The following is a 23,830-nucleotide window of genomic DNA, read 5'->3' on the forward strand; positions in this document are numbered from 1 at the left end:
ACAATCCATCTGCACCACCACTCACCCATACGACTCGGCTCCCCTCTTGCTGACCATGCAAGAGGATGACCCCCACCGCGTCCTCGCACGCAACGCAGCTTGTCACCAATGCAGACGTCGCAAGCTCGTAAGTCGGTCAACGGGCAATTGCCATCTGTTGCAATCTTCCCCCACGGAGCACCGCGGACCATATGCTCTGGTGCCTTCCATACCTTTGGTTTGGGCACTGGCCGGGTCGCAACAACAACCCATCCTTTCAGATTGCACCGCGCCGACGAAGAGACACTGATACCCCGTGCCAGAAATGCGATGCGATAAAGCCAACCTGCGGCAACTGTCTCAAGCCGCGGCAACGAGGACCTATCAAGTATGAACCTCCAGAGCCGTGTACTTGGGATGAGTACCGCGACCCCAGTGCGCGAGCGCTGCGGAAACGCGAGACCAAGCGCCAGAGGAGTGAGCACGAGGCCGCTCATCTGGTCAAGGAGGAGCCAGCGGGTCCTTCACCCATGACGTCCGACTGGTCCCATGGGGGCCCCCTCCTGGCAGCACGCGCCGACGTCAACGAGATGTGTATGTCCCAAACCCCCACTGCTGTATCAAACAACATTCTAACCCTCTCAGACGCTCAGTCTAGCAACCATGTTGACAGACAACCGCCCCCCCGCTACGTGCAAATACCGGACACGGCTCCATTGGCCGACGGTCATCTAGGGCCCGACGCTGGGCAGTGGAATGGGAGCGTCCCGCACATCCAGCCCCCAGCGCCGGTCGGGCAGCCAACAGACTACCCCGCGATGGACCGACCTCCAACGTTTGATCAGGCTTATGGCGAACTGGTGTGGTCCGAGTAAGTCTTGGATGAACGCGACCAATGTTTATGGAAGGTTGTTGACCTCAATTCAGCTGGCCCCGGGAGCTGCCCGTGTTGGACGTCGTGCAGGTGAGGTGATATTTCGTGAACGGCACTGACCTCGCACAGCACATTCTGACCGTCTTCTTTGACCGTGTACCCACCATCCCAAAGATGTTCCACAGGGCGACGTTCTTTGCCAACTTGGCGCTACCCCCCAAACGGCCAGAGTTCCCCGTGAGTGCAAAGGCTCGCGGACTCGGCTCTGACCTCTCCACAGTCGGCGATGCTGCTACATGGCATTCTCGCAGCCACGGCCCCTTACCTGTCACCGGAAGCGCTCGCGTCGCGTGCGTACTTTCCATCCGGCTGTTCAATGAACACTGTCGTGCACCCGACATTCGGCAACGTTGGGGATGCAGGAGCGTTGCCTGCTGGCATGGGTGTCACAGCGCTGAGTGATGGGACACCTGTGGGACGCTTCCAGACGTACCACCGACGGAAATCCGTCGACAGCCTGTCTTCTCAGGTCCATCTCGGCAACATGATAGAAACCGCTCAGACGATGGCTCTGGCAACATACATGGACCTGATGAACGGCAACCTGGTCGACACCTGGATGGAGGGATCTTCCGCTGTGCGAATGGTCATCCCCTTGCACCTAAACCTCTCTTCACGTGAGCCTAGCGTTTTGGAGTTTCGAGTGGTGTGGCTGACTGCCCTATAGTTGCACCCAAGGACCCGATGGACCGCAACCCCGTGATGTTGCCGCCAGCAAGATCGGCCCTGGAACAGGCGCAACACGACCGCACTTGGTGGTGAGTCCCTCCCTTCAAATGTGTACATACTGTATATTGGCTAACGTCCACAGGATGATCTACCTTATGGAAAAGTTCAGCACGTGCGGCATGCAATGGCCTGGTTGCCTTCCAGATAGCGAAATCACCGTGGAGCTACCAGTGTCCCAGGCGATCTTTGAGCAGGGGACTGACAACCTGGTCGGCGTCCAAACATTGGACGCGCCAGAGTTTTATTCTCAACGTGAGCTACTCCTCGCCCGCCACTTTACTAACTCGCCAGACTTACCCCAACATGTCGACAGCTTTGTTTTCCTGATCAAAGCCATGCGACTTTACACCTCGACTAGCACATTCAGCCGTCACTACGGTCGAGGAACACACACGTACGCTCGATACCTGGCCGACCCTCGACTGCGAGCATGTCTCGCAGACATCAACTCGTTCCGCATGAGCTACCCAATGGACATGCGCCGACCCACTCGTATGGAAAATGGGCGTGAGATGGTGGACCCAGATCTTGTAACGGCGATTGGCTTTACCCATTCCTCGGTGCTCAACCTTGGCGAGCCGCTCGTCACTCACACGACATGGTCGGATGACGCAGCCAAAATGGTGCTCTCTGCTGTGCGCGCCATCCTGTCCTTGACGTATGACCTCAACGCTACTAGCTACGACATTACATTGCTGCCGACCATTGCGTGTCTCATGTGGACACTGTCATGTCGCTGCCTCATCCGGTTCATCACTGCGGCGCGTTTGTCAAATGACCCAGTGTCATCGGCCATCTTCGAGTCCGAGTTCCAGGTCTTCATGTACGTATCCACGCATCGCTGTGACGAGACTGACCCTTCCAGCGACACTTTGGCGAGGTTCTCACAGCGTCATCCCCTTGCAGCTCGTCACCACGCCCGCATGCTCAGCCTCCGCGCCGCAGCAAACATTGAGCAACGGCCGGGCCTGATCAAGCTCAACCTCACCCAGGATGATGTCCTTGACCCCCGCTTTGAGAGCAAAGAGAAGCGCGCCGCCGGCTTTGCGCAGTCGCCAAAGGCCGCGTACGTCTCCGAGATCACCCCAGGTTCAGGTGGACCGTCCCCATCGTCCTCGTCCTCGATCGGCCTCCACGTCCCATCGAGCCTGGACCAGCTGCGTAACACGTCGGCAGCGTACGTCGGATCAACACCTCCAACAGCCTCGCCCCTCCCAAACGTGCCTGTTGGACATACCCAGCCCATCTATGCTGCACCGATGGTACCGCCAGGCCCTCAACCACAGGCCCACGCGTACCCCCAGGCGCAACAGCAGCAGCAACAGCAGCAGCAGCAGCTACAACAGCAACAGCCGCTGCCACTGGCGGCCGCCGTCCCAGCCCTCTACGGTACATACACTGGCGTCGATTCCGGCCTTGGCCTCAACATGGGCCCGAACGCTACCGCTACCGCGCCCGCGCCCGCGCCGGCCCACAACCCAAACCTCCCGGGCTTCTACCACGGGGCGCTGGAAGGTGCTGAAATCAGCTCGTACTCGTTTGACATGGACGCCATGGCGTTGCTGGTGGAGAATAACGCGCTGAACGGCATGTCGTTTGATGGTACCGAGTTTGCTGGGTTCACCCTGGGCTAGAGGACGAACGGACGAGGGGACGAGTGGGGAGAGGGGAGAGGGGAGAGGGGGGAGAGGGGCTGGGAGGAGCGATACGAAGGGTCTGTGCATGGCGATGCGCACGAGGACATCAAGAGTTGTAACACGCCTTTTTTTTTGTGTAGTAATTAGAAGCCCACCGCGGCGAGCTCATCGATGTAGCAGTGTGAGCTTACCTGGTGGCCGTGATTGTTGAAGACGGCCGCCGTAATCTTCGTACAGCGCCGCTTCTACGCACAGTTCCCGGTGGCCAGTGGCAGGCAGCCCCGGTGCCGAATCTCCACAGCGGTCAGACTGACGACCTGCGGCTCCACCGTCTTTGACTGTGGAACACAACATACACCCTGCACGCAGAGCGGCAAGCGAGTGAGTGTTCTGACGCAACGCGCCTGAAGGCGACTGGCAGGTAGGCGGGGGTTGGTAGGTTCTAGGGAAGTGCATCTTCTTACTCTACTACTACTACTACCTCTGCTCTGCGCGTCGTGCGCGTCGTCCTCTACCTCGTCTATATTAATATTAGACCTTGACCTCGGCCACCAGCGCCTCGCCCTTGGCGCCGGCAATGGCGTTGCTGACGCAGAGGTCGCCCATGGCGGCCCTGGTGTCCATGTCGGCGGATCCCTGCGTGTTCGTCAGTGCGAGTTCAGTGAGGACGCGGGCAGGGGAGGGATGTGTGCCCCCCTCTCCACCTATCTATTCCAACTCACCATGTGGGGGATGACGACACAGCGCGAGTTGAGGACGAGGGGGTGGTCGGGAGCGACGTGGGGCTCGCCAGTGATGACGTCCAGGCCCGCACCGTAGATCTCGCCGGCGTCGAGGGCGGCGTTGAGGTCCTCGCTGTTGACGATGGGGCCCTGTGGACGCTGTCAGCAACATGTCGTTTGGGGACTTCTAGTCCTATCCACTCTACTCACGCGAGCGGCGTTGACGAGGATGGCCGACTTCTTCATCTTCTTGAGGAACGCAGCGTTGACAAGGTCGGTGGTCGAGGGGTTGAGCGAGCACAGGACAATCACGACGTCGCTCTTCTCGGCCACCTCGTCGACCTCGGCGCGACGCACGGTCGTGCCCCAGCGCTTGGAGAAGTCGGCGTCGAGCTGCGCCTGGTTGTCGCGGGCACGCGACGAGTTGTACAGGATGGTAGGCGGGGCGGTCTTGGAGGTGAACGCGAGGAGGCGGTCGACGACGACCTCGGAGATGCGGCCAAAGCCCAAGAAGCCAATGGTGAGGTTGGGGTGGCCGATGTTGGGGCCGCACATGACGAAGGGGGCCCAGGGGAGCTTGGGCCACTGGAGTGCGTTAGCAAGAGGTATGGAGCGTGCACAAGGGGTGAGGAGCGGAGCCGTTGGCTTGTGCTTGTCGTTCATGACACAGCACTACCCCCCACAGACCCGAAACGCGAGAATGACACTCACGCCACCGCTCTTGATAAGGTCGATACCCTCCTGGACACGACGCATAGTCATGAGCACGAGCATGGTGGTAATGTCGGCCACCGAGTCGGAGAGCACACCGGGGGTGTGGCCAATCTTGATACCGCGGGCGTTGGCACCCTTGACGTCGATGTGGTCTGCGGCCCGTCAGTCCTGCGCTCACCATACTCGCGCGCGCAAAAAAACCACTCACCAAAGCCGACCGAGAAGGTGCTAACAGTCTTCAAGTTGGGGTTGCAGGCGTTCAGGAACTCCTCGTCGACCTTGTCGCTGCCCTGGCCGTGCATGAGGCAGACGGAAATGACATCGGGGTTGGCAATGTTCTCGAGGACCCAGGCGCGGGTGGGCTCGGCGTCGACGGGGTTGACGATGAGGTCAAAGCCCGAGGCCTCGAGCTTGGCCATGGCTGCGGGGCCGACGTTGCGGGTACTGTGTAGAATGTCAGCTTCAGCTCGCGATGGAACCCCAGTAGCTGTCTGGTCCAAGCCAACGTGTGCCAGCTAACGACGACTTGGGTAGCTGGCTGCTGAGCAGGACCGACAGCAGAACAAAAACACGTACACAAGGATGGAGGGCATGGTGGATAGAGATCTAACGGATAACTGGCGGAGGAGCGGGCGAAGATGCAGGACGGTAGCAAGGGCAAGCAGATGTGTGAGTGTGAGTGTAAAAGAGAGTCAAAAGCGACTTAAGGATGCTGTGGGGGGAGGGGGAGTCACTGCAGAGCAACGTACTGGAAAGAGCGTGTTGAGCCGCCATTATCCGGCTGCCGGCCGGTCGGTCCGGCGGTCCGAGGCTGCGCGGAGGCAAAAGCCTTGGGTCTGCTGCCTGCGTCATCTTTGTGCGCAGCGCGTTAAAGGGTTAGCGTTTGGGGGGTACAAGCATATAGAGCGGATGTTGTGGACAGCATATAAGTTGGATATTGACGAGGACGCGCCTGTACGCTGGATCTGGTGCAGCGGTGTGGCCAACGAACGCACATGGGTTGAGCGGTGGGCTTCATCACAGCCAGTGCCTTGCAACTGATTAAAAAGCACAGGAACATCATGTGTGTAAACATCGGGAATCGTATTGACACGCTACGGGATTGGAATGACGAGGTTTACGCGGTCGTTGTGTGGTTTCTCTCTTGTCTGCTGGCGTTTACTGGTTGACTGCTGAATTGCGACTCTGGAGCTCTCTCGGGGTTGTTGTACAGGTTGCACGGGCACGCACTCCCCTACTTCCTGGTGACCTTGGTCCACTCGCCGACGGTCGTCCAGCCATCGGCGTTGGGCTGCGCAGCCTTCTTGGTCGGGGACGAAGGTGTTGGTACGGCTGCAGAGGTCTGGCTCTGCTTCTTGGCCGCGCCGGGGATGTGACGCTCCTTGACTGGGAGAGCGCCGTTGGCCTTGGGGAAGCCGGTGGTGGTCTTGGGCAGGCCGTTGAGGGCAGCACGAGGAGACTTGTTGTTTGAGCTCCTACGTCCACGTCCGTGGGTCTTGATCTCAATCTTGTCCTTGTCTTCGGAGCGGCGACGCTGAGGAGAGGTCTGACCTCCGTTACTGGGCTTGCGTGGAAAGGTGGCAGCGGGTGGCGCAGTGGTGGTTGCGTTCGGCGACGCCGGTAACGACTCCCACTCGATCCCAAGCACAGGAGAGTGCGCCGCGCCATTGGTACCGGACGAGCGACGCATCATACCCGGGGCAGGTGGTGGAGTCGCGGCCGTCATGAGAGAAGTGGTGCTTCCGGTCGTTGTGCGAGACAGCGTCGGTAACTCGGTAGGCGTCTGGTGGTCGGGCGTGGCTGGCAGCTCGAGCGACAGAGTAGTGGCGACATCGTCGTCAAACTCGAAGGACGGAGGCGGGAGCTGGCATTCTTCCCACACGCGCTTGTGGAGAATGGCCGAGTGGATAAAGTCGATGTGGGTGAGACTCGACTTCTTGGAGTCTGAGACACGCCACTCGCCCTTGCCGAGACGGCCCAGCCAGCGAAGGACACGGAAGTTGGGAAGACGGCGTAAGAATTTGCGAAAGTCGCGCGGGTCGACCAAGGTGGGGTCACCTTCGGCCTCTGCCACGCGCTCGGCAAGGAAGGGAGGCAGGTCGAGGTCGTCCTTGTCCTTTTTGCTCTTCTTCGACTTGGCCTTTGGTGCGTAGGAACTGTACTTGGGGTCACTTGTGATGGACAGTTCGACAAGGTCGGGCACGTGCCCAAACGCGGTGGACATTGAGACGACTTCCACAACGGCTGCCTTGATCGCAATCTGGAGCTTTTGGATACGAGGACAGGCCACAAGGATCTCTTCAAGATCAGTTGTGGTCATCTCCCACCAGTCCAGACACAACTCTTCAAGTCCATCCCCTTCTGCCTTGATTGCCTCGAGGAGCTCGGACGGCAGTGGCGTAAAGCGGTGAGTGGCCAGCTGCTTGGGCACCACGACTGTCGAGGGAGGGAATGGGAGAGCGGCAACCGGGTGGACCAGGCGGAGCACGCTAAACTTCTTCAGTTGGCTAAACGGCACCTCATGGATAGAGGCAAGGTGATCCAAGACCCAACTTGTACGTTAGTATAACCCTTGACGCGGCACTCACGAGTGGTGGGATCCAACTTCCGAGATTTCCACCTCGAGGCTGTGGAACGTGGCGGGCCAGTTGTCAATCTGCGCCCATGGGTTACGACCAAGTCGGCCTTGCAGTGAGCTCGCGTCCGCGTCAGAGTGCACCCACCTTCGATATCATGCAAGCGCAGGCTCTCCAGAGCTGAGCATTCTTCGATGATGGTCCGGAGACAATCGGCATTGAACTTGAGTCCAGAAGTGGCAAGTGTGAGGTGCTTCAGGCTACGAAGGGAGCCATAGGAGCCAATTGCCTCGCACAGTCTCGGATCCAGAAAGTGTGTGGACAGGGAGAGTGTGTGGAGCTTTGGGGGACCGACCGAGTCCAGGATCTGAAGATGTGTGCCCAGTGACCTTGCCTGAAGAGTTAGCGACCTCCGCACACATCCCAACTCACGCCTGGACCACTGAGGCCATCGAGACGAAGCTCCTCCAGGTCTTCCCAGGCGGGACCGAGGGCCAGTCCCCACATGCCAATAGCACGGGCGCGACCATTGGGTCCTTCACATTCTGGTGCAAAGTCGAAACCGGGAGGCACAGCCTGCTGTGGGTCCATGGTGATGCGCGGGTACGTTGGTGGGGCCTCAACATGCGCTGGGTGCGGTGGCGGGTAGCAGATTGACAGACGACGCAGGTTTGTCAGGGAGGCGATGGACTGTTGCATCATGTCAGCAAAACGGCGGCTAGATAAACACCGACTCACCTTCCACAGAGGTCCTCCCACGCCGAAGCCGGTGTCCCACACCAGCTCTTCGATACCGGACAGGTGGTCAATGAGGTTGGATGCAAACTCCCAAGCTTCCACCCTGTCCGACGACCGGGTGACGTCGTTGACAGAGGAGGGCGTGTGCGAGGGGCAAGGGTGTCGGAAGTGGAGCACACGGACATGCGCAGCATAGGCGGGGTTTCTGTTCGTCGTGAGCTTACTGCACAACGTATATGCACTGGGTGCAACTGACCGGAGCACAGTGAGGAGCTGGGCCTTCATGCAGTTGCCTCGGCAGCACAGACGTCCGTTTGCCGCCGATGTGAGGGACTCTTGTCCGAGCGTTCCGGCGACGGCCACCTCCACTTCAAGTTCGCGGTAGACGACCTCGCATGTCTTGTGGAACACGTCCGAGTTTCCAGACATGAGAAGCGGTCCTGCGGTCGCGGGGTACGCGGCGACTACGTGGGGAAGGACTCCTGGAGCGAGCATCAGTGTCTGTGCGGTGTTGTGCGGGCTGTCAAAAGGAGGCAAGGCAGACAGGGCGTCACCGCCGCGATGCCAGTCTCCTTTTCCATACACGACTACGTACTGAGCAATGGGATGACTGGCGGTGGTGGTGCTAGGTCAGCTGGGCCGCCTGCAAGCGTGGACGGTGGGCCATCGCTGGCCATGGCGACGAATGGCTTGGGGTCAACTGGTCGCCAAAGGAGGGGTGTGGGGAGGGGACTCGTGAGGTGTTATCGGAGGGTGGTTGTGTTGCGCCAAATGGAGTGGATGCGAGGAAGGAAGGAGAGATGTTGTTGTGGGGTTGGGGGTGCGAGGTGGGGGGTGGAGAGACGGAAAGAGAGAGAGAGAGAGATGTTGTGTGTATGTGACGTGTGAGTGAGTCGACTGGAGCCGTTGTGTGTGTGGTTGACTGTGTGGCCTGCACGCCGTGGGCACGCGCACTCGCGCCGATCGTGTTGATCAAAGGCTATGGCTCCGTCTCGGCTCCGGAGACAGCAAACGACAGGTCTATTGTCTTTGTGTGGTTTCTCTCTCTCTCTCGTGACAGTGATGGACTGATGGGTGTGTGTAAGCGTGTAGAGAGTGACAGCAACGTGCATGCATCACGCTCGCGTCGGTGATGTGTGTGCTCCAGTCCCCGCTCGGCCAAGCGTGGAACCACTTGGCGCCATTGACGGTGTTGCATGCAACAATCCTCCCTCGCCCATACGGCCCTTACGCTTGTTCTGCACGTGATGGGCAAGCCGCAGCGCCGCAGCTACAGCAGAGTGGCATGCTCTGCGCTTTCAGTGCGGACAAGAGGAAGGAACAAAGATGAGGCGGAGCCAGAAAATGGTGAGACACTCCGAGCACACACAACCTATTTAGTACCCATCATCGACATTGTCGTCATCATCATCACTTGACCTCTGGTGGCGAAAACAACGACAGAGTGGCACACCTCCACCGGCCACCCCACGAGAAAACCAACACTATTTATTGATGCCCCCCTCGTTAAAAACATATGACGTGTTATTTATATTTGGGTATCACCGCAGCCGGCGTTATATTGCCGATGCCTCTGCCGTCGGCGACTCGGCGTCGATCCTTGTCCATCTCGGCCCGACGTTCACCAACCACACACCCCACCACCACTGCTCGCCGTTGCCCACTTGACGTCTCTTCTCACTAGTAGGCTATTGCATACGTTCTCCGTGATCGGCTCCGGTCGGCCGCCTAAAGAAGCATCTAACTTCATCGAAAGCTTGACGGCCCGTCCGGCCCGTTTCATCAACACCGGTGGGCTAAGCCATGCTAAACGAAATGACAACCCAAGTTACCGCATGACGCAAAGCGAATGGCTGTTCAAGGCCGTGGTATAACTAGGCAAGAGGCGAGCAACGGTTCCTGCCCACCGCTCACTATTTACCTTACATGCTCCCACTCACACTCCTGACACTAGCGCTGTCGTCACTTGTGGCGGCTGCGCCATCGGCTCGCGGCTCCTCATCCAAGATCAAGATGACGACCAACGAGCGCGACGTCTTCGACACTGCCATGACCATCAACGACTGGGCTTGGGACTCGGCGACGGGATGGGTGGCATCCAGCGCCGACGGAGTAAGTACTGGCTGGACCTCTCCCCTTGATGTACTACCACTAAACTCTCCAGGGCCACTCGAGCACCCGCTTCACCGCCTGGTATGTCCCTGGTCTCCTGTACCGCAACGGCAAGGGAGATGTCGACCGCGCCGTCACCGCTATCAAAAACATGTGAGCTACTTGAACCTTTTCAAAGCTAACCTTCAGTATCAGCATGCAGTTCACCAGCCCTGCGGACAACGGCACGGCGTGGTATGGCGACTACAAGCTGTCTGCCGACATTCCGCCCCCCAACCCAGACACCTTTCCGGCTGCCATCTATGTGGGTAGTGCAACGGGTCGGGAACTGGCTAACCCATATAGGCTTCATACGACCCCAACTGGTCTTTCTTCGTCGGCCTGCAGTTTGTCCAGATCATCTCAGAGTTTGAGCAGCTGCTGCCTGCCGACCTGGTGAGCCAGATGGTCAACTCGACGTACCTGGCCGCACGTCAGCTGATGACCCGCGTGGGATACGACGGCGACAACCTGGTCACGGCGTACACCAACCCCGCTATTGGCCGCGCCCTCATCGTCGAGTGGACGGGCCATCGCCTGAACGACGCCAACCTCACCGCTGCGGGGCAGCAATACGCCAAGGACGTTTACGACCTGTTCACTGCGGACGGACACAACACCCTGGGAGAGTACAATGTGCCGAGTGAGTGACATACCCGCGGCGCGCGCTATTATTGACGCAGCAAAGCCTACTACGGCATTGACGTGCTTGGGCTGTGCCAGTGGATCCGCCACGCTCCCGCCAACTCGTCCCTGCCTACCTGGGGCAAGTACATTCTCGAGAACCTCTGGGCCGACATTGGCGAGCACTACAACTACGGACTGAAGAACATGGTCGGCCCTTACGACAGGATCTACCACCGCAACATGCTCGTGGATGACAGCATCATCACCATCTGGTTCTGGATGCTGCTCGGTCGCGACAAGGCTCCCGTCGCTCCCAAGGGTATGGAGTCGACCATCTATGACATGCACCAGGGTAAGCTCCACGTCCTCCCCCGTGCCATGCTGACACCCAGGCGCGGCGTTCGCTCTTCTAGGCGAGACCCTCCGCGGCGTCATCCCCTCCTCGGCGCTGGCGGCGCTCACCACGCCCGTGACCGAGGACCGCAACTTGACCCGCGGTATCCGTGTGTCGCTGCACAACGACACGACGCGCTGGAACACGGCCTGGGTGTCGCCCAACGTCATGGCTGGCGGCCAAAAGGTGGCAGAACTGTACAACCGCGGGTCGCAGTTCGCGCCGATGATCGCGCACTGGAAGTCGGGCGACACGAGCGACGCCCAGCGCCCCTACGTCTCGTTCTTCCAGCTGTACGCGACGGCAAGCACGATCGATGCCGTCGTCACCCCATGGCACATTAGCGTGGCGTACCCCAACACGACGCAGGCGGGCACCGACGTCTTCCAGTTCCTCATCGGCGACATTCCCACGCCATACTGGGCCGCAGGCAACAATGTAGGTTGTGCTTGCGCACGGCGGTCCAGCAAACTGCGGGTATAGGAGCTAACAGGAGCAGATGGACGGGTTCAGTAACCTCCCCTGCTTGAACGTGACGGTCACGACCACGGGCCTGAACGGCACAGTGGTCAAGGGCAAGTACGAGTCGTTCACCATCCAGAGCAACAATCGTGAGTTGAAGGACGTCTGAGCGCGGCCGTTGCTGACAGAAACCAGTGTGGTCCGTCTCGTACTATGTCGACCCGAGTTACGCCGGCACCCCTTCGGTCGAGTTTGATCTCCAGTACACCTGTGAGAGCGGTCAGATCTAGGAGGGGTGAGGGTGAGGCGGATGGGATGGGGGTCGTAGTAACTAATCAGGAGGGTTACAAGAACAACAAAATGCAGAAGGTTGGTTATCGGGAACCGAGCAAGGCGGCGATTGCTCTCCCTGCGGAATATGCATGTCATAGTGGACGGTGAAACATGTTCTACAGGCATCAGACGGCAGGGCATACGAGGCTTCTCTGATCTCTGGGCATACGCGGCTGGTCTGGAGTTGTGGCATCCTCAAACCCATGGGAGACGTGGCCCGTCAATTAACATTCTCCGGAGTAGAGTCGGTCAGCTGGACGTAAACAAGGCCATTGCCTTTCCAGCCGCAGAGGTAAGGGCCGTCAGCACGCGTTAGGTCACCGCGTGCACAGGTTATCGTTCAGGCCGAGCCCGAAGCCTGCGCAGACAGATCGTTCTCGGTCCCCGTCCACCTCGTCCACCTTCGCCCTCACTGCAAGTCCCTGGACACACATAGGTGGCATGGTCCACCGCCCAACGCCCGCCGCCGCCGCCGCCGCCGACGTACATGGCCGTCGTGGACTGTTCTTCTCAACTTGCCGAGCGTTGACAAAGCAGAGCGCACCCGGCGGAATGGTCTCTGCTGGCTAAACGCGCCACGGACGTCATTTTTTCTGCCTTTACTGACCGATGGGGTGCAACGATGATCCGCGGCGTCGCCTGACGTGTGTGAGGAGTGTGACTTCCCATCACTCAGCGGCCGCCCCCCGCCGATGCGAATCGCCGTCGGGCTTAAACAGGGAAAAGGGATATTGGATATCCGCTCGGGGGTGGTGGACAATATTACGGCCGCGGCACTATGCTAATGGAGGTTGGGGTCTCATAACCTACACTTGTTAATTAATATTCGGCTTGCTAATGACAGCGGCGAGATTTTCCGCACCCTTTAGGTTCTTTGGGGGGCGAGATTTTCCGCACCCTTTAGGTCTTGTCCCCCAAAGAACCTAATGTGTGGCGTTGCAGCGTTGCTTGGCACGGATAATTGGCACACCACTTACGCTTTGGACGGAATTGACCGTATATTTTTGGGTAGGGTGCCTGCTCCACCGGCCGCACGCGGCCGATCGGCGGGCAAGCCTGCACCAAAATTATGATATGGCGGCGGCTCAGGAGAGGGTTTGAGAGGGTTGATGGGTGCCCAGAATCTGCGAGCAAAGCTAGGACCTGCAGCTTTCTTGCTGGACAATGCCCTGGAGCCGGCATTGCCGTTAGGGCAAGCACACCTGCCGCGCCCGCCATCGAGAACCGGGGAGCACAGCTCAACGGCCCAACGGCCGCACCTCGGCCTCGGGGCTCGTTTTTCTCTTTTTCAGGCGCGGAACCGGCCGCCGCCATGTGTTGCATCTGGGCGGCGGCCGCTTTCACGTCATCGAAGTCGCAAAGGTTGCTGTCACGCCCACCTCGGGCCAAAATGCTCCAGACCAACAAAACCCCATTATCGCCCCATCGTTTCGCTCATTCTTCTCCACAACTCCATTTTTCTGATCCCCAAGCGCTCACCTCGACGCTGCCTTCTTAATACTCTCTCGACCCCGACCGTTTTTTTATTCTTTTCGTCAAGCCCCCACATCTCCTCTCCAACCCTTCCTTCCTATCAGCCACTCCCCCCAGCACAATCCGCAGCCAGGTCCACAAACGACCTTCACCTCTCACTCACACCCCTCACCTCCCCCCAAGACATCCCGTCACAGTGAGTGTTTGTGATTGATTTTTTACCCGACACCGGGCTATAACCAAAGAAGACGCCACTGACAACCCAATAGATGTCTCAGACCTCCGAGGAGACGGTTTACGCCGGCCTCGTGGATGGCAAGTCTGCCTCCGAGTTGACTCTCAAGAAGCGTCCATGGAGGCGCTACGTTACACCCTTTGAGACCATTCTTGCCGGTCCTTACAAGGGCAGCGGCACAGATGCCGACCCATACATTATCGACTGGCTCATGGATGACCCCGAGGACCCCCAGCGCTGGCCCAACGCGTGGAAGTGGGGCCAGGTCTGCGTGACCTCGTTTGCCACTCTTGCCGTTGCCCTGTCATCGTCGGCCTACTCGGGCGCCATCAAGTCGCTCATGATGCACTTCGGAAAGGGCGCTCTTTTCTGGACTGCTGGTGTTTCTCTCTTCGTTGTTGGTTTCGCCTTTGGCCCCCTGTTCTGGGCTCCAGCCTCCGAGGTCTACGGCCGCCGCAGGATCTACATCATCTCATACATCTTCCTCACTCTCTGGCAGGCCGTCACTGTCGCGTCGCCCAACCCGGCCTCCGTTCTCGTCTTCCGCTGCCTCGCTGGCCTCTTTGGCTCGTCGCCACTGGCCAACGCCGGCGGTACCGTGTCGGACATTCTGGACGCCAAGCAGATGGGTCTCGGTATGGCCCTCTTCTCGGTCGCTCCCTTCCTTGGCCCCGCTCTCGGTCCCATCACAGGTGGTTTCCTTGGTGACGCCGCCGGCTGGCGCTGGGTTGAGGGCTTCCTCGCCATCTTCTGCGCTGCCGTTCTCATTGTCATCTTCCTCCTTTCGTGCGAGACCTACGCGCCCAAGCTTCTCCGTGACCGCGCCAACACCCTCTCCAAGGCGACGGGCAAGGTCTACCGCTTCCGCGCCGACGCCGTCAAGCCCTTCTCCGCTCGCGCCCTCTTCAAGGCCTCGCTCGTCCGCCCCTGGAAGTTCCTCTTCCTCGAGCCCATCGTGCTCATCCTTTCGCTCTACATCGCCATCATTTACGGTATCCTATACCTCAACTTTGCCGCCTACCCTATCATCTTTGAGCAGAACCGCGGCTGGTCGACCGGTATCGAGGGTCTTGCCTTCCTGGGTATTATGATCGGTGCCCTGATGTCCGTCGCTGTCACCATCTTCTTCACCAACCCCCGCTACATCAAGACCATCACCGCCCGTGGCCACCCTCTTCCCGAGGACCGTCTCCCCCCTGCCATGTGGGGTGGTATCGTCATTGTCATCGGTCTCGCCGGCTTTGCCGCCACCAACGGCCCCAACGTCCACTGGATCGCCCCCATCATCTTTGGCATTCCCTTCGGCATGGGCATGGTCGTCCTCTTCCTGTCGTGCATGGGCTACCTCGTCGACGTCTACACTGTGTACGCCGCATCGGTCCTCGCTGCCAACTCGGTCCTCCGTTCGCTCTTCGGTGCCGCCTTCCCCCTCTTCACCTCGGACATGTACAAGGCTCTCGGTATCCACTGGGCCGCTGCTCTGCCCGGTTTCCTTGCTCTCGCCTGCCTGCCCTTCCCATGTGAGTGTTTCTGGACGGAGGTGTTTTGGGGGGGGTTTCTGAGATTTGTTGTTCTTTTTTGTTCAACGGATCGACGAAACCTCCACGCCTCTACTCAATTCTTCTTCACAAAGACAACCTGCTGACGTGCATAGTCCTGTTCTACAAGTACGGCGCTGCCTTGCGTCAAAAGTGCAAGCTCGCAGCGGAAGCTGCCGAGCTCTTCGCCCAGGTCATGGCTGCTCGCAAGGCTGCCCTCGGTGGCGGCGCTGCCGACACCGAGAAGGGTCCCGTCCAGGCCATGGAGCCGGAGGAGGAGGACCCGGCCTACGGCAACCCCGAGATCTACGACCTGGAGCGCAGCATCTCCATGACAGAGGAGATTGCCTCGCCAGAGATCCGCCCGGTGCACCGTACCCTCACGAACATGTCGAGGGTGTCGCGTTCGTAAAAGGCTTCCGCCGCTCATCTCATCCACTAGACAAGGTGCCACACCACAGCGGGCCGCTGCCATCGTAGGCATCCATTATAGACTACACCATAGCATATCATGCATAATACACCATACAGCTTTCAACGGTTGCTTGTTGTCTCCTCTCCGCGTTACATGGCTCTCTACGCTCAAGTCGACACGTCAGAGTGGCTGAGTCTCCTTGTTCTGGCCGTCCGTGCGATGCGTAGTGCTCATTGTGCGGGTGAATTACAACGGGGACTGAAGAACAATCAGAAGAAGAACGGATACTGGTTGTTGTAAAGGTAACGCGATTTGGGCTCTGTGCGCGCAAGATTAGCCTCTAGCCAGTAGTGGTTCGGTGGTTCGCATAAATCTATGCCAGTAGCGTAACGTCGGACCGTGAAGGGAGAAGATTGTATGCGCTGTGTGAAGCGCAAAGTGAGTTACAGGGAAAGTTGGCTGCTGCCATTGGAAAATGCTATGCTGAGACGTCCTGCAGATGGACGTCCAAGTGACAAGTTATACTTCTGATATCCATGTCTCTCCCACCGCTCACCCTGGCGGGGGTCCAGTCTATGTGGGTCATAACGGCTACACCTCGGTCTTGTGCATCTTGAGCGCCTGTTCGATTGTTTTCCGACGCTGCTCGAACAAGTTGACAGACCGCAAAGCCTTCATGATCTCTGGGCCGGCTCGCTCGGGCGTTCCACAGTCGAACGGCGGCTCGGGCGCGTACTCCATGTACAGCTGGGTGGTTTGGGCGAGCTCGTCGCCCTCGAGGTGGGCCATGACGGCCAGGGCAAAGTCGATGCCGGCCGTCCCGCCCGCCCCTGTGATGAGGTTGCCGTCCCGGACCACGCGCGACTTGACTGGCTCGGCGCCCAGGGACGCGAGGAGAGCGTGGAATGCCCAGTGTGTCGTCGCCTTTTTACCGCGTAGCAGGCCAGCCACGCCGAGGACGAGCGAGCCGGAACACACGGCCGTGACGAGCTCGACCTCGCTGGCCCTCTGCCGCACAAACTCGATGGCGTCTTCCTGCAAGAGCACCTCGCCGATGCCGATGCCGCCTGGAACCACGAGCATGTCGAGCTTGGGGCACGTCTCGTACGTGGATGTCGGGAGCATGTACATGCCGCTGCTTGCCATGACGGGGTCGAGGGTCCTGGAGACGAGGTGCAGGGCCGTGTGCGGCAGGGCGGCGAGAATGTCGTACGGCCCCGTCAGGTCCAGGAGCTGTATGTTGGGGAAGACCAGAAAGCCGATGGAGCGGGACATGGTGGGCGAGTGAAGGAGAAGCAGGGGGGAAGTGAAGTGACTGGAAGGATGGATAAATGACAAGAAGGCGACAGTGTGGCCTGTGGAACGGCTCTGCTGCCCATTGGGTTGGCTGGCAGGCTGGCAGTCACCGGGAACATGTGGACCGAAAACCGATCAACATGGTGTGCCTTTTTCGTCGGCGGCGATCTGGCTCTAAGATCACCACGGGCAGCTGCGCAGCTCCTGATCTCTCTCACGATCTCACTTGACCATTTGATAGCTTTGGCCTGGACGTCCTGGAGGCCTCCGGCCTCGACATTCCTATAAGGCTGTCTCAGTGCGTTGTGCATCGACGGGCGTAGAGCGTCCCGCGATCCTAAAGTCCGCATGCCCGCGAGGAAGATCCACACCTGTTAACGAGCTCTCTAAACCCGCTCGGCGGCTATAGCAATCTGGGCATTTGGCGGGACAGACGAGACATGCACGACAGGTCTGGACAGGACCGACACATACAAACTCCCCCAGCCACGCTCCGTCTTTCAAGAAACACACAACGAGTGTTCAAAGATCGTTGACAACCCCCATAGGGTGTTTTTCACCAAAACCACACACCGTCCCAAGTCCCCGAGAAACACACAACGGCAAAGTCAGCGGCTCCTCTGAAATGGTGCAGTGTGTTTCTCGACAATGCCACAGTATGCGGTACCATCGGAACCCTCAGATCCTGCAACCAAACAGCGCATTGCACGGCAATGCATCTTTGCCAACTGGCCAACTACATATATATTCACCGGCTTTGCGGCTATTAGATCAGACCGTAGCCAGCGGTGCTGATGACGGCCTTGGCGACATCGGCAGTGGTGGCCGAGGCGATGTTCTTGCCCGAGAAGTTCGAGAGGAAGTCGGTGTCGGTGCCGGTAAGGGTGCCCGACGAGCCGAAGGCGTTGGCAACACAGGCGCGGCCGAGGTAGGTGGTGCACGCGCTGCTGGCGCCGGCGAGGAGCTTACCCGAGATGGGCGACTCGGCGGGGGTGACGACGTTCTGGAAGACGCTGCCCTCGACGAGGACCATGGCGCCCGATCCGATCTCAAAGGCGTGGCCGTCGTTGTCGTACCAGTAGTTGTTGACGGCGTGGAGGAGGGTGTTGCCGCCGACCTTGGGCGAACGGCCGTTGGTGTGGTAGATGAGGTTGCCCTTGAGGGTGACGGTCTAGGGACAGTGTGTCAGTACGTTGCAGCCAAAAACGCCTTGATTTTTAAACTCACGTCCTGCGAGCCAGTGAAGTACAGGCCCCAGTAAGCGTAGCCGTCGCAGTAGGCCGAGTAGCTGGTAACACCGTTGATCTTGCTGTTGGAGATGGTCACGCGGCCACTAGCAGAGTTGCCGAGGACGATGTGCTGGCGACCAATGAGCGAGGTGGTGACGCGGTCGATCCAGATCATGTCGGTGCCGTCAAGGGTGATGGCATCACCGCCCCAGACGTACTTGGGGTTGATGTCGGTGATCCAGATGTTCTGGATGATAATGTTGCTGACGCCGGAAACCATGCGGAGACCCTTGCCCTTGATGACACCCGTGGTGCCGACACCGATAAGCGACTTGTTCGACTTGACAGTGATACCGAGGGTACCGGCATTGTCGTAAGTGACCGAGACCGAAGGCGAGCTGGACTCGTAGTTGTCGCACCAGCTGTTGGCGTTGATAGCCTCCTGGCACGCCGAGCCAGTGCCCCAGGGAGCACAGCCAGTGGCGGTGGTGGTGCCCTCAGTGCCGGTGAAGTCGAAGGTCTTGGTGAGGACAATGACGCGGGCAGACGAGTCACCGAGGTAGCTGACAAGCTCCGAGGTGGTGGAGGGGTACACGGCCGTGGCGGAACCACCACCAGTGACGCCCTTGGCGAAGCCCTCGGCGGAACCGTAGACGCTAACGGCAGAGGCGGTGTGCGCGAGCACGGCCAGGGCGCTGGAGACGAACGAGACAGTCTTCATTGTAGGAAGACGTTTGGATGAGAGAGAGTGAGAGTGGGATGGGTCTTTTCTTACACCTCCAGCTCACGCTTTAAGTATGTCTGTACGACGGTGGTCCGTGTCATCTCGTTATGGACCCCACATTCCCACCTTGAGGGTGCGAAGTGGAAGACGTTTCGTCTTCCTTCAGAACGTCCCATTGAGGAATGACGTCGCAAAAGGTTGCCGGCCCGGACGAGGTTGGTGGCGGTGGCTCGAAACGTCTGGGCAAAACACGGACCTGAGGGGTGTGGCGCTCGACACAGTAGTGGTACAGTGCGATCAGCGCGTTTTCACTACCAGGACCAGGTCCGTATCGTGTTGCAAGATCCAGGTCCTGTGTCGAGGCCTCGCCACTAACAGTTCTGCACGGGCCGCAAGGCGGACCGCCAGCGTCAGTGCCACCTGCGGTGGCCTCAATGATGGTGTGCGTGCTGATGCCCACCTGCGCCGGTTCGAAAAGTTCCCGATAGAATAGGGGGTCCCATGCTAGCTGGTTGTGCATGCATGACTGCGGTCGTGGTTTTAAGTTTTGACGTGCTTTACCGAGACTTCGTGTGCCTGCCCCAGGTCGATGGGGAAGGTGGATGAGGATGCACCTGCACTGCGCAAGGTCAATGGGGATGGACATACACATGCAGTTGACTGAAACGTGTGTCAACATGTTCTTACACTCGCACACTGACAGTGTCAATGGGTGGTGGATTGCGTCGCTTGACCCTTCATTAAGCGACGCAAAACGTTCTGTCCCTTAGCAGCTGAGATCTAGGACTGGGGGGGGGGGGGGGGGACTGCTAGGACTTGAACGTTGACCACGTGAGTCACAATAGGTCACCTCAAACTCACAGCAGTGTGTACGGTGCGACGCGAAGAACCGCGCAAGGAGAAGAACCTCGTTTCCAACCTTCCAATCCTGCTGTGAGAAACTAGCGTTACTTATTGCCGTGTTCAAGAACCCGAACCGCAGAGGAAAGCACAGGCTGACACGGTGGATTTTGCGGCCCGCCGCCACTGCGGTGCTGTGCATCTTGCCCTTGGCGCGAAGGCTGAACCACGCAGGTGGAGGTCAGTCGGTATGTATACGCTTTGGCCCATCAAACATGGGCCCCGCTTTATTGTACCGGACGCAGGGGTTTGCGTCTGCCAAGAGCACTAGTATAGCATGCGTCAGGTGACGGGCTCGAGGGATGACAACGGCTGCGATCTGTCCGTCAGTGTGTTCAGCAATGTCCTCCGCCCAGACCTCGCCTGCGTCAGTGGCTGCCCATCGTCCTCACTCGCCTGCACACAACTGACAGCTACATGTGACTATCGTACAGAAGGGTGGTTGAACTGGTGAGCCTCTTTTGTCACGTCTAAGCGTTGGGGTCAGCAAGAGCCTTCATCTTGCGAGGCGGGTTCCACATCTTGCCCTTGATCCTCTTCGTCCAGGCGCGCTTGTAGTCGTCCAAAAACTTGTAGTGCCACGAGTGGCTGACAATGTCTCCAGGACAGAAGAACCACAGCTTGGGGTCGGCCATGCGGCGCAAGAAATCGTAGCGGATGAGACCTGTACGCGGGTCCTTGTTTGGAGGATTGGATACCCAACCCCAAGGGGGCGGAGTGCGAGGGTCGCAATAGGCCGGTTTGGTAAGCTGCTGGCCATCGGGTTTGGCTGGCGCACGGCAGTTCGGGGCCGAAGGAAGGTTATACTGACGCTGTCAGATAAAAGGACTAAAAACAAGAGGTCCAACGACCAAACAACTCACCATGACCTCGCCAGTGAGCACATCGTCGTCGTACCATGCCTCAATCTCCGAACGCGGCATGTTGGTGATACCAGCTGTGAGTGTCTCAACCTAAATGGACCGAGTCAGCGACTTGAAAGTGGTGTAGTGTTCGATTCCAGGTCTAACTTACAAGAGGCCAGCTAAAGCCGGTGACCATGCCCGTCATGTGGGCGTGGAACGCAGGCCAACGGTTCAGCGACGTGCCGAGGTAGATGGGGTCTTGCGGGTTCAGTGTGACCAGGACGTCGAGGAACTTGGGCAGGTTGAGAATGGACTGGGGGAGGAAGGGTGTCAATAGATGCCTCGCCATTGGATGGGGGGGGTGTTTCCCTACTCACGTCATCGTCGACCTTGAACAAATACTGGCCTGGACGGCCACCGTCCTCACCAGCTCCGACTGCACGGATCCAGTTGAGGAGCTTGCCCTCACGAAGGTTCTCGCCGTTCTTGAGCTTGAGACGAATGAGGTCGCCGTGCTTTTTCTGTTCCTCGTCGATGATGGCCTCCATCTGCTCGTTGACCGTTCCATCCTTGTTTTGTGCGTGACCAAGGACAAACTTGACCTCGACGAGGTGGCGGTACGCCGGAGGCAGCTGATCCAGGACGGTCAAGCTGCGAATGAGGTGACGTTTCTGGCGCGCTTCCTCGGTGACGGTGGAGAAGATGTTGAGCTTGGCGATGACGGGGCTGATGAGCAGGCCCTCTTTGTTGTACACGGGCGCGGAGAGGGTAGGAGCTTGGAAGGTGCCCATCCAAGGGGCTTCATAGATATCTGGGAACCAACGAGGTGGGTTCTCACAGCAAGGGGTCCAGTCGCCAATGGGGACAATGTGAGCGAGGGCCGGGTGCCACGAGATGGCATAGTTCCAGAACCACCTTCCAAAGTCCTTGTGATGGACGAGACGGTCAAAGGTGAAAAGGCAGATGGCGAGCCATAGGCCGACGACAACGAGGAGGGCCTGCTTGGGATGCCGCCGCAGCCTTAAGCGTGCGCTCATGTATAGCTGTCTGCGATCCGACCTCATCATGGTGGGGGCTGGTGGGCGGGGGTGGTGGAGGGGAGTGATGAGAGTGGAGAGGACGGACGATGGAGAGATATGAGGAGCCGGAGCATGGGCTGCTTGTGCGCTGTAGTTGGGGGAGGGGGAAGGTGTGTGGGTGCGGTTGCAAAGTGCGGGTTGGGAGTACAGGAGTCGTGTGTCCTCTGCCGCGGTGTGCTGTGCATTTGGCGGCTCTTCCAAGCGTCCCAAGTCGTTGACGGCACGCGTCCGGCAAGTACGGGAGAGCGTACGGAGAGCGAGTACGGAACGCCAGTGCGCGCGCAAACATATGGGCGTGCAAGCGCAGGCTTGGCTCAGGGGAGGAGGGAAGGGACCCATCGACCCACACGTCATTTCCACGCGCACTTCCGGCGGCGTCGCGGCGCAGGCGGCGTACAGCGGCGTCGACACCAGCACAGCTATGGGGCGCGTTTGGGCGACGAGCACGCCCATTTCAGCCGCGCCAAGCCTTGCCATGCCTTGCCATGCCTGCAAATGCCTGCAATGCTTTGCCTGCCATATGCCTGACGCTTTTGTACCCCCCCTGATTTCCCCCTGACATATGCATACTCGTAGTGGACTGGGAGCGCCACATTCTTCAATCCTTGTTGACAAACAGGCCCACGCTGTTGCTCAGGCGACCAGAACGTAAAGTGTCTAGAGATCCAGAGATCCAGTCGTGAAGCCAGACCATTTTTTGATACCACCAACCAACTCCCTCCCCCACAGTACCACAGTCTATAGTCTTTCCGCAGCCGCGCAGCTATACGCAGCAGCAATCCGCAGCCATGCAACCCGTCGGAGGTGATGAGGTGATGAGGTGACACTGACACGACAGTCGCTCCCTGCAAAAGTGTTCAGGTGTTGGATACGCCCGCCGGAGACCACAAAGAGCCAGGGGAGGGGCAAATGGCGGAGAGAGCAAAAGGGTGTTTCAAGGGCAGTCCCGTAGGTGTGGTGGATGTTGGCGTTGCTGGTCATCTGCATACCCATCATGCAAAACCCATATCAGAATCCACGCCCACGCGGGGCGGGGGGCCACCTGTCCTATAGCCTATCACTCTGCGGCCTGCGGAGTGCCAAGTGCGGCTGAGGGAATGGCTGGGTGTACCGGGGCTACTCCGAACTGTCGGCGCTGTCTGATGGACAGACCCCATACCACCACCGCCGCAGCAGTGCGCGGACGGCCTCATGGAGAGAGCACGGGGGGCACGGGAGATCTGCGAACATGCATATAGAGCGCGCGATCCAATGGGAGTCGCCCCCTGCCCGCATGCACGTCCCCAGACATTACATCCCGATGACCCCTTGAGGCATGGGGTGGGGTGCACGGGAACGTAAAAGAGTTTATTTATTGGCACCTCGCTACTGTACCACAGCGTGCCAGAGTGGCAGCCAATGCGACACCAAAGGGCTATACATAGATCTATGTTGTGACTGAGCCATATGCGAACTCGCTTCATGCGTCCATTAGCAGCAATGCCACTGCAGGCGGCCTACGGCCGAGACTCGTGGTGCTAGCTCGTCGGCGCTCCTTGGCAGGCACACCGCTCGTCTAGGTCGGATAAGTGAGCGAGCATGAACAACCTTTGTCCTACTCCCAGTTGTGCCAGTAGTGCGCGCCAGCACGCCAGTGCACGGTCCACTCACGGCCTGACCTGCCAAGCGACCCTGGTTCATGCAATAGTGCCCATACAGGCCCTGTTTGCAGGCATGGCCACTACGCGTACGTCTGGTGTCGTCACGTTTGCCGTCTTGCTCTAAACGACCGAAAAGCACAAAATTCACCAGAAAGCAAGGTCGCAAGTGGTCGTTTCGTAAAAAGTGGCGGCCCCCAGTGTTCCCTGTCGATTTCAACGAAGGGGTGCCACCGGCAACCGCCTCCACCCGCCGACCGCTATAGATGTGGTTGGAAGACGCCGTGTCCTGCGATGAGGTGTGGGACGTCTACAAGAAGCTCACTGCATCTTCCTTCCCACGGATGGTGTTGAGCGCTGCCTGCGGACGAAAAGCATCCGGGTTTCAACGTACCACCATCTGGCCAATCTGGCCGTCTTCCCGACCTCCAGGCACCCGTTCCGTTGCTCATGAGAGTGCGGT

At 59.0% G+C, this 23,830-nt stretch overlaps 8 protein-coding genes across 8 annotated transcripts; 3 read left to right on the forward strand and 5 right to left on the reverse strand.

The window, feature by feature from the left end:
• Positions 1-55: 55 nt before the first annotated feature.
• On the forward strand, positions 56-3,276 carry EHS24_001280 (uncharacterized protein; the record flags this gene model as incomplete). The annotated part of the gene is made up of 10 exons (XM_028617081.1): positions 56-127; positions 303-573; positions 625-850; positions 907-943; positions 983-1,090; positions 1,134-1,530; positions 1,581-1,671; positions 1,725-1,894; positions 1,934-2,465; positions 2,508-3,276. The coding sequence occupies 10 exons, from the start codon at positions 56-58 to the stop codon at positions 3,274-3,276; spliced, it is 2,673 nt and encodes an 890-aa protein (XP_028474388.1).
• Positions 3,277-3,810: 534 nt separating this feature from the next.
• On the reverse strand, positions 3,811-5,308 carry EHS24_001281 (uncharacterized protein; the record flags this gene model as incomplete). The annotated part of the gene is made up of 6 exons (XM_028617082.1): positions 3,811-3,915; positions 4,002-4,151; positions 4,212-4,646; positions 4,713-4,867; positions 4,924-5,159; positions 5,292-5,308. 6 exons carry the CDS (start codon positions 5,306-5,308, stop codon positions 3,811-3,813), a joined length of 1,098 nt encoding a protein of 365 aa, XP_028474389.1.
• Positions 5,309-5,949: 641 nt separating this feature from the next.
• EHS24_001282 (uncharacterized protein) lies at positions 5,950-8,706 on the reverse strand (the record flags this gene model as incomplete). Its single annotated transcript, XM_028617083.1, has 7 exons — positions 5,950-7,267; positions 7,304-7,400; positions 7,439-7,685; positions 7,724-7,981; positions 8,030-8,234; positions 8,286-8,511; positions 8,625-8,706. The coding sequence occupies 7 exons, from the start codon at positions 8,704-8,706 to the stop codon at positions 5,950-5,952; spliced, it is 2,433 nt and encodes an 810-aa protein (XP_028474390.1).
• A 1,249-nt stretch (positions 8,707-9,955) lies between these two features.
• EHS24_001283 (uncharacterized protein) lies at positions 9,956-11,953 on the forward strand (the record flags this gene model as incomplete). Its single annotated transcript, XM_028617084.1, has 8 exons — positions 9,956-10,141; positions 10,194-10,294; positions 10,337-10,445; positions 10,487-10,823; positions 10,869-11,159; positions 11,221-11,639; positions 11,701-11,812; positions 11,859-11,953. 8 exons carry the CDS (start codon positions 9,956-9,958, stop codon positions 11,951-11,953), a joined length of 1,650 nt encoding a protein of 549 aa, XP_028474391.1.
• Positions 11,954-13,738: 1,785 nt separating this feature from the next.
• Positions 13,739-15,654, forward strand: EHS24_001284 (uncharacterized protein; the record flags this gene model as incomplete). Its single annotated transcript, XM_028617085.1, has 2 exons — positions 13,739-15,224; positions 15,359-15,654. 2 exons carry the CDS (start codon positions 13,739-13,741, stop codon positions 15,652-15,654), a joined length of 1,782 nt encoding a protein of 593 aa, XP_028474392.1.
• A 594-nt stretch (positions 15,655-16,248) lies between these two features.
• On the reverse strand, positions 16,249-16,932 carry EHS24_001285 (uncharacterized protein; the record flags this gene model as incomplete). The annotated part of the gene is made up of 1 exon (XM_028617086.1): positions 16,249-16,932. The coding sequence occupies one exon, from the start codon at positions 16,930-16,932 to the stop codon at positions 16,249-16,251; it is 684 nt and encodes a 227-aa protein (XP_028474393.1).
• Positions 16,933-17,719: 787 nt separating this feature from the next.
• On the reverse strand, positions 17,720-19,426 carry EHS24_001286 (uncharacterized protein; the record flags this gene model as incomplete). Its single annotated transcript, XM_028617087.1, has 3 exons — positions 17,720-18,124; positions 18,181-18,947; positions 19,033-19,426. 3 exons carry the CDS (start codon positions 19,424-19,426, stop codon positions 17,720-17,722), a joined length of 1,566 nt encoding a protein of 521 aa, XP_028474394.1.
• Positions 19,427-20,276: 850 nt separating this feature from the next.
• On the reverse strand, positions 20,277-21,718 carry EHS24_001287 (uncharacterized protein; the record flags this gene model as incomplete). The annotated part of the gene is made up of 4 exons (XM_028617088.1): positions 20,277-20,612; positions 20,670-20,759; positions 20,821-20,964; positions 21,029-21,718. 4 exons carry the CDS (start codon positions 21,716-21,718, stop codon positions 20,277-20,279), a joined length of 1,260 nt encoding a protein of 419 aa, XP_028474395.1.
• Between the last annotated feature and the right edge of the window lie 2,112 nt (positions 21,719-23,830).

This window comes from Apiotrichum porosum (genome assembly GCF_003942205.1).
Source record: "Apiotrichum porosum strain DSM 27194 chromosome Unknown scaffold_10, whole genome shotgun sequence".
NCBI classification, from domain to species: domain Eukaryota; kingdom Fungi; phylum Basidiomycota; class Tremellomycetes; order Trichosporonales; family Trichosporonaceae; genus Apiotrichum; species Apiotrichum porosum.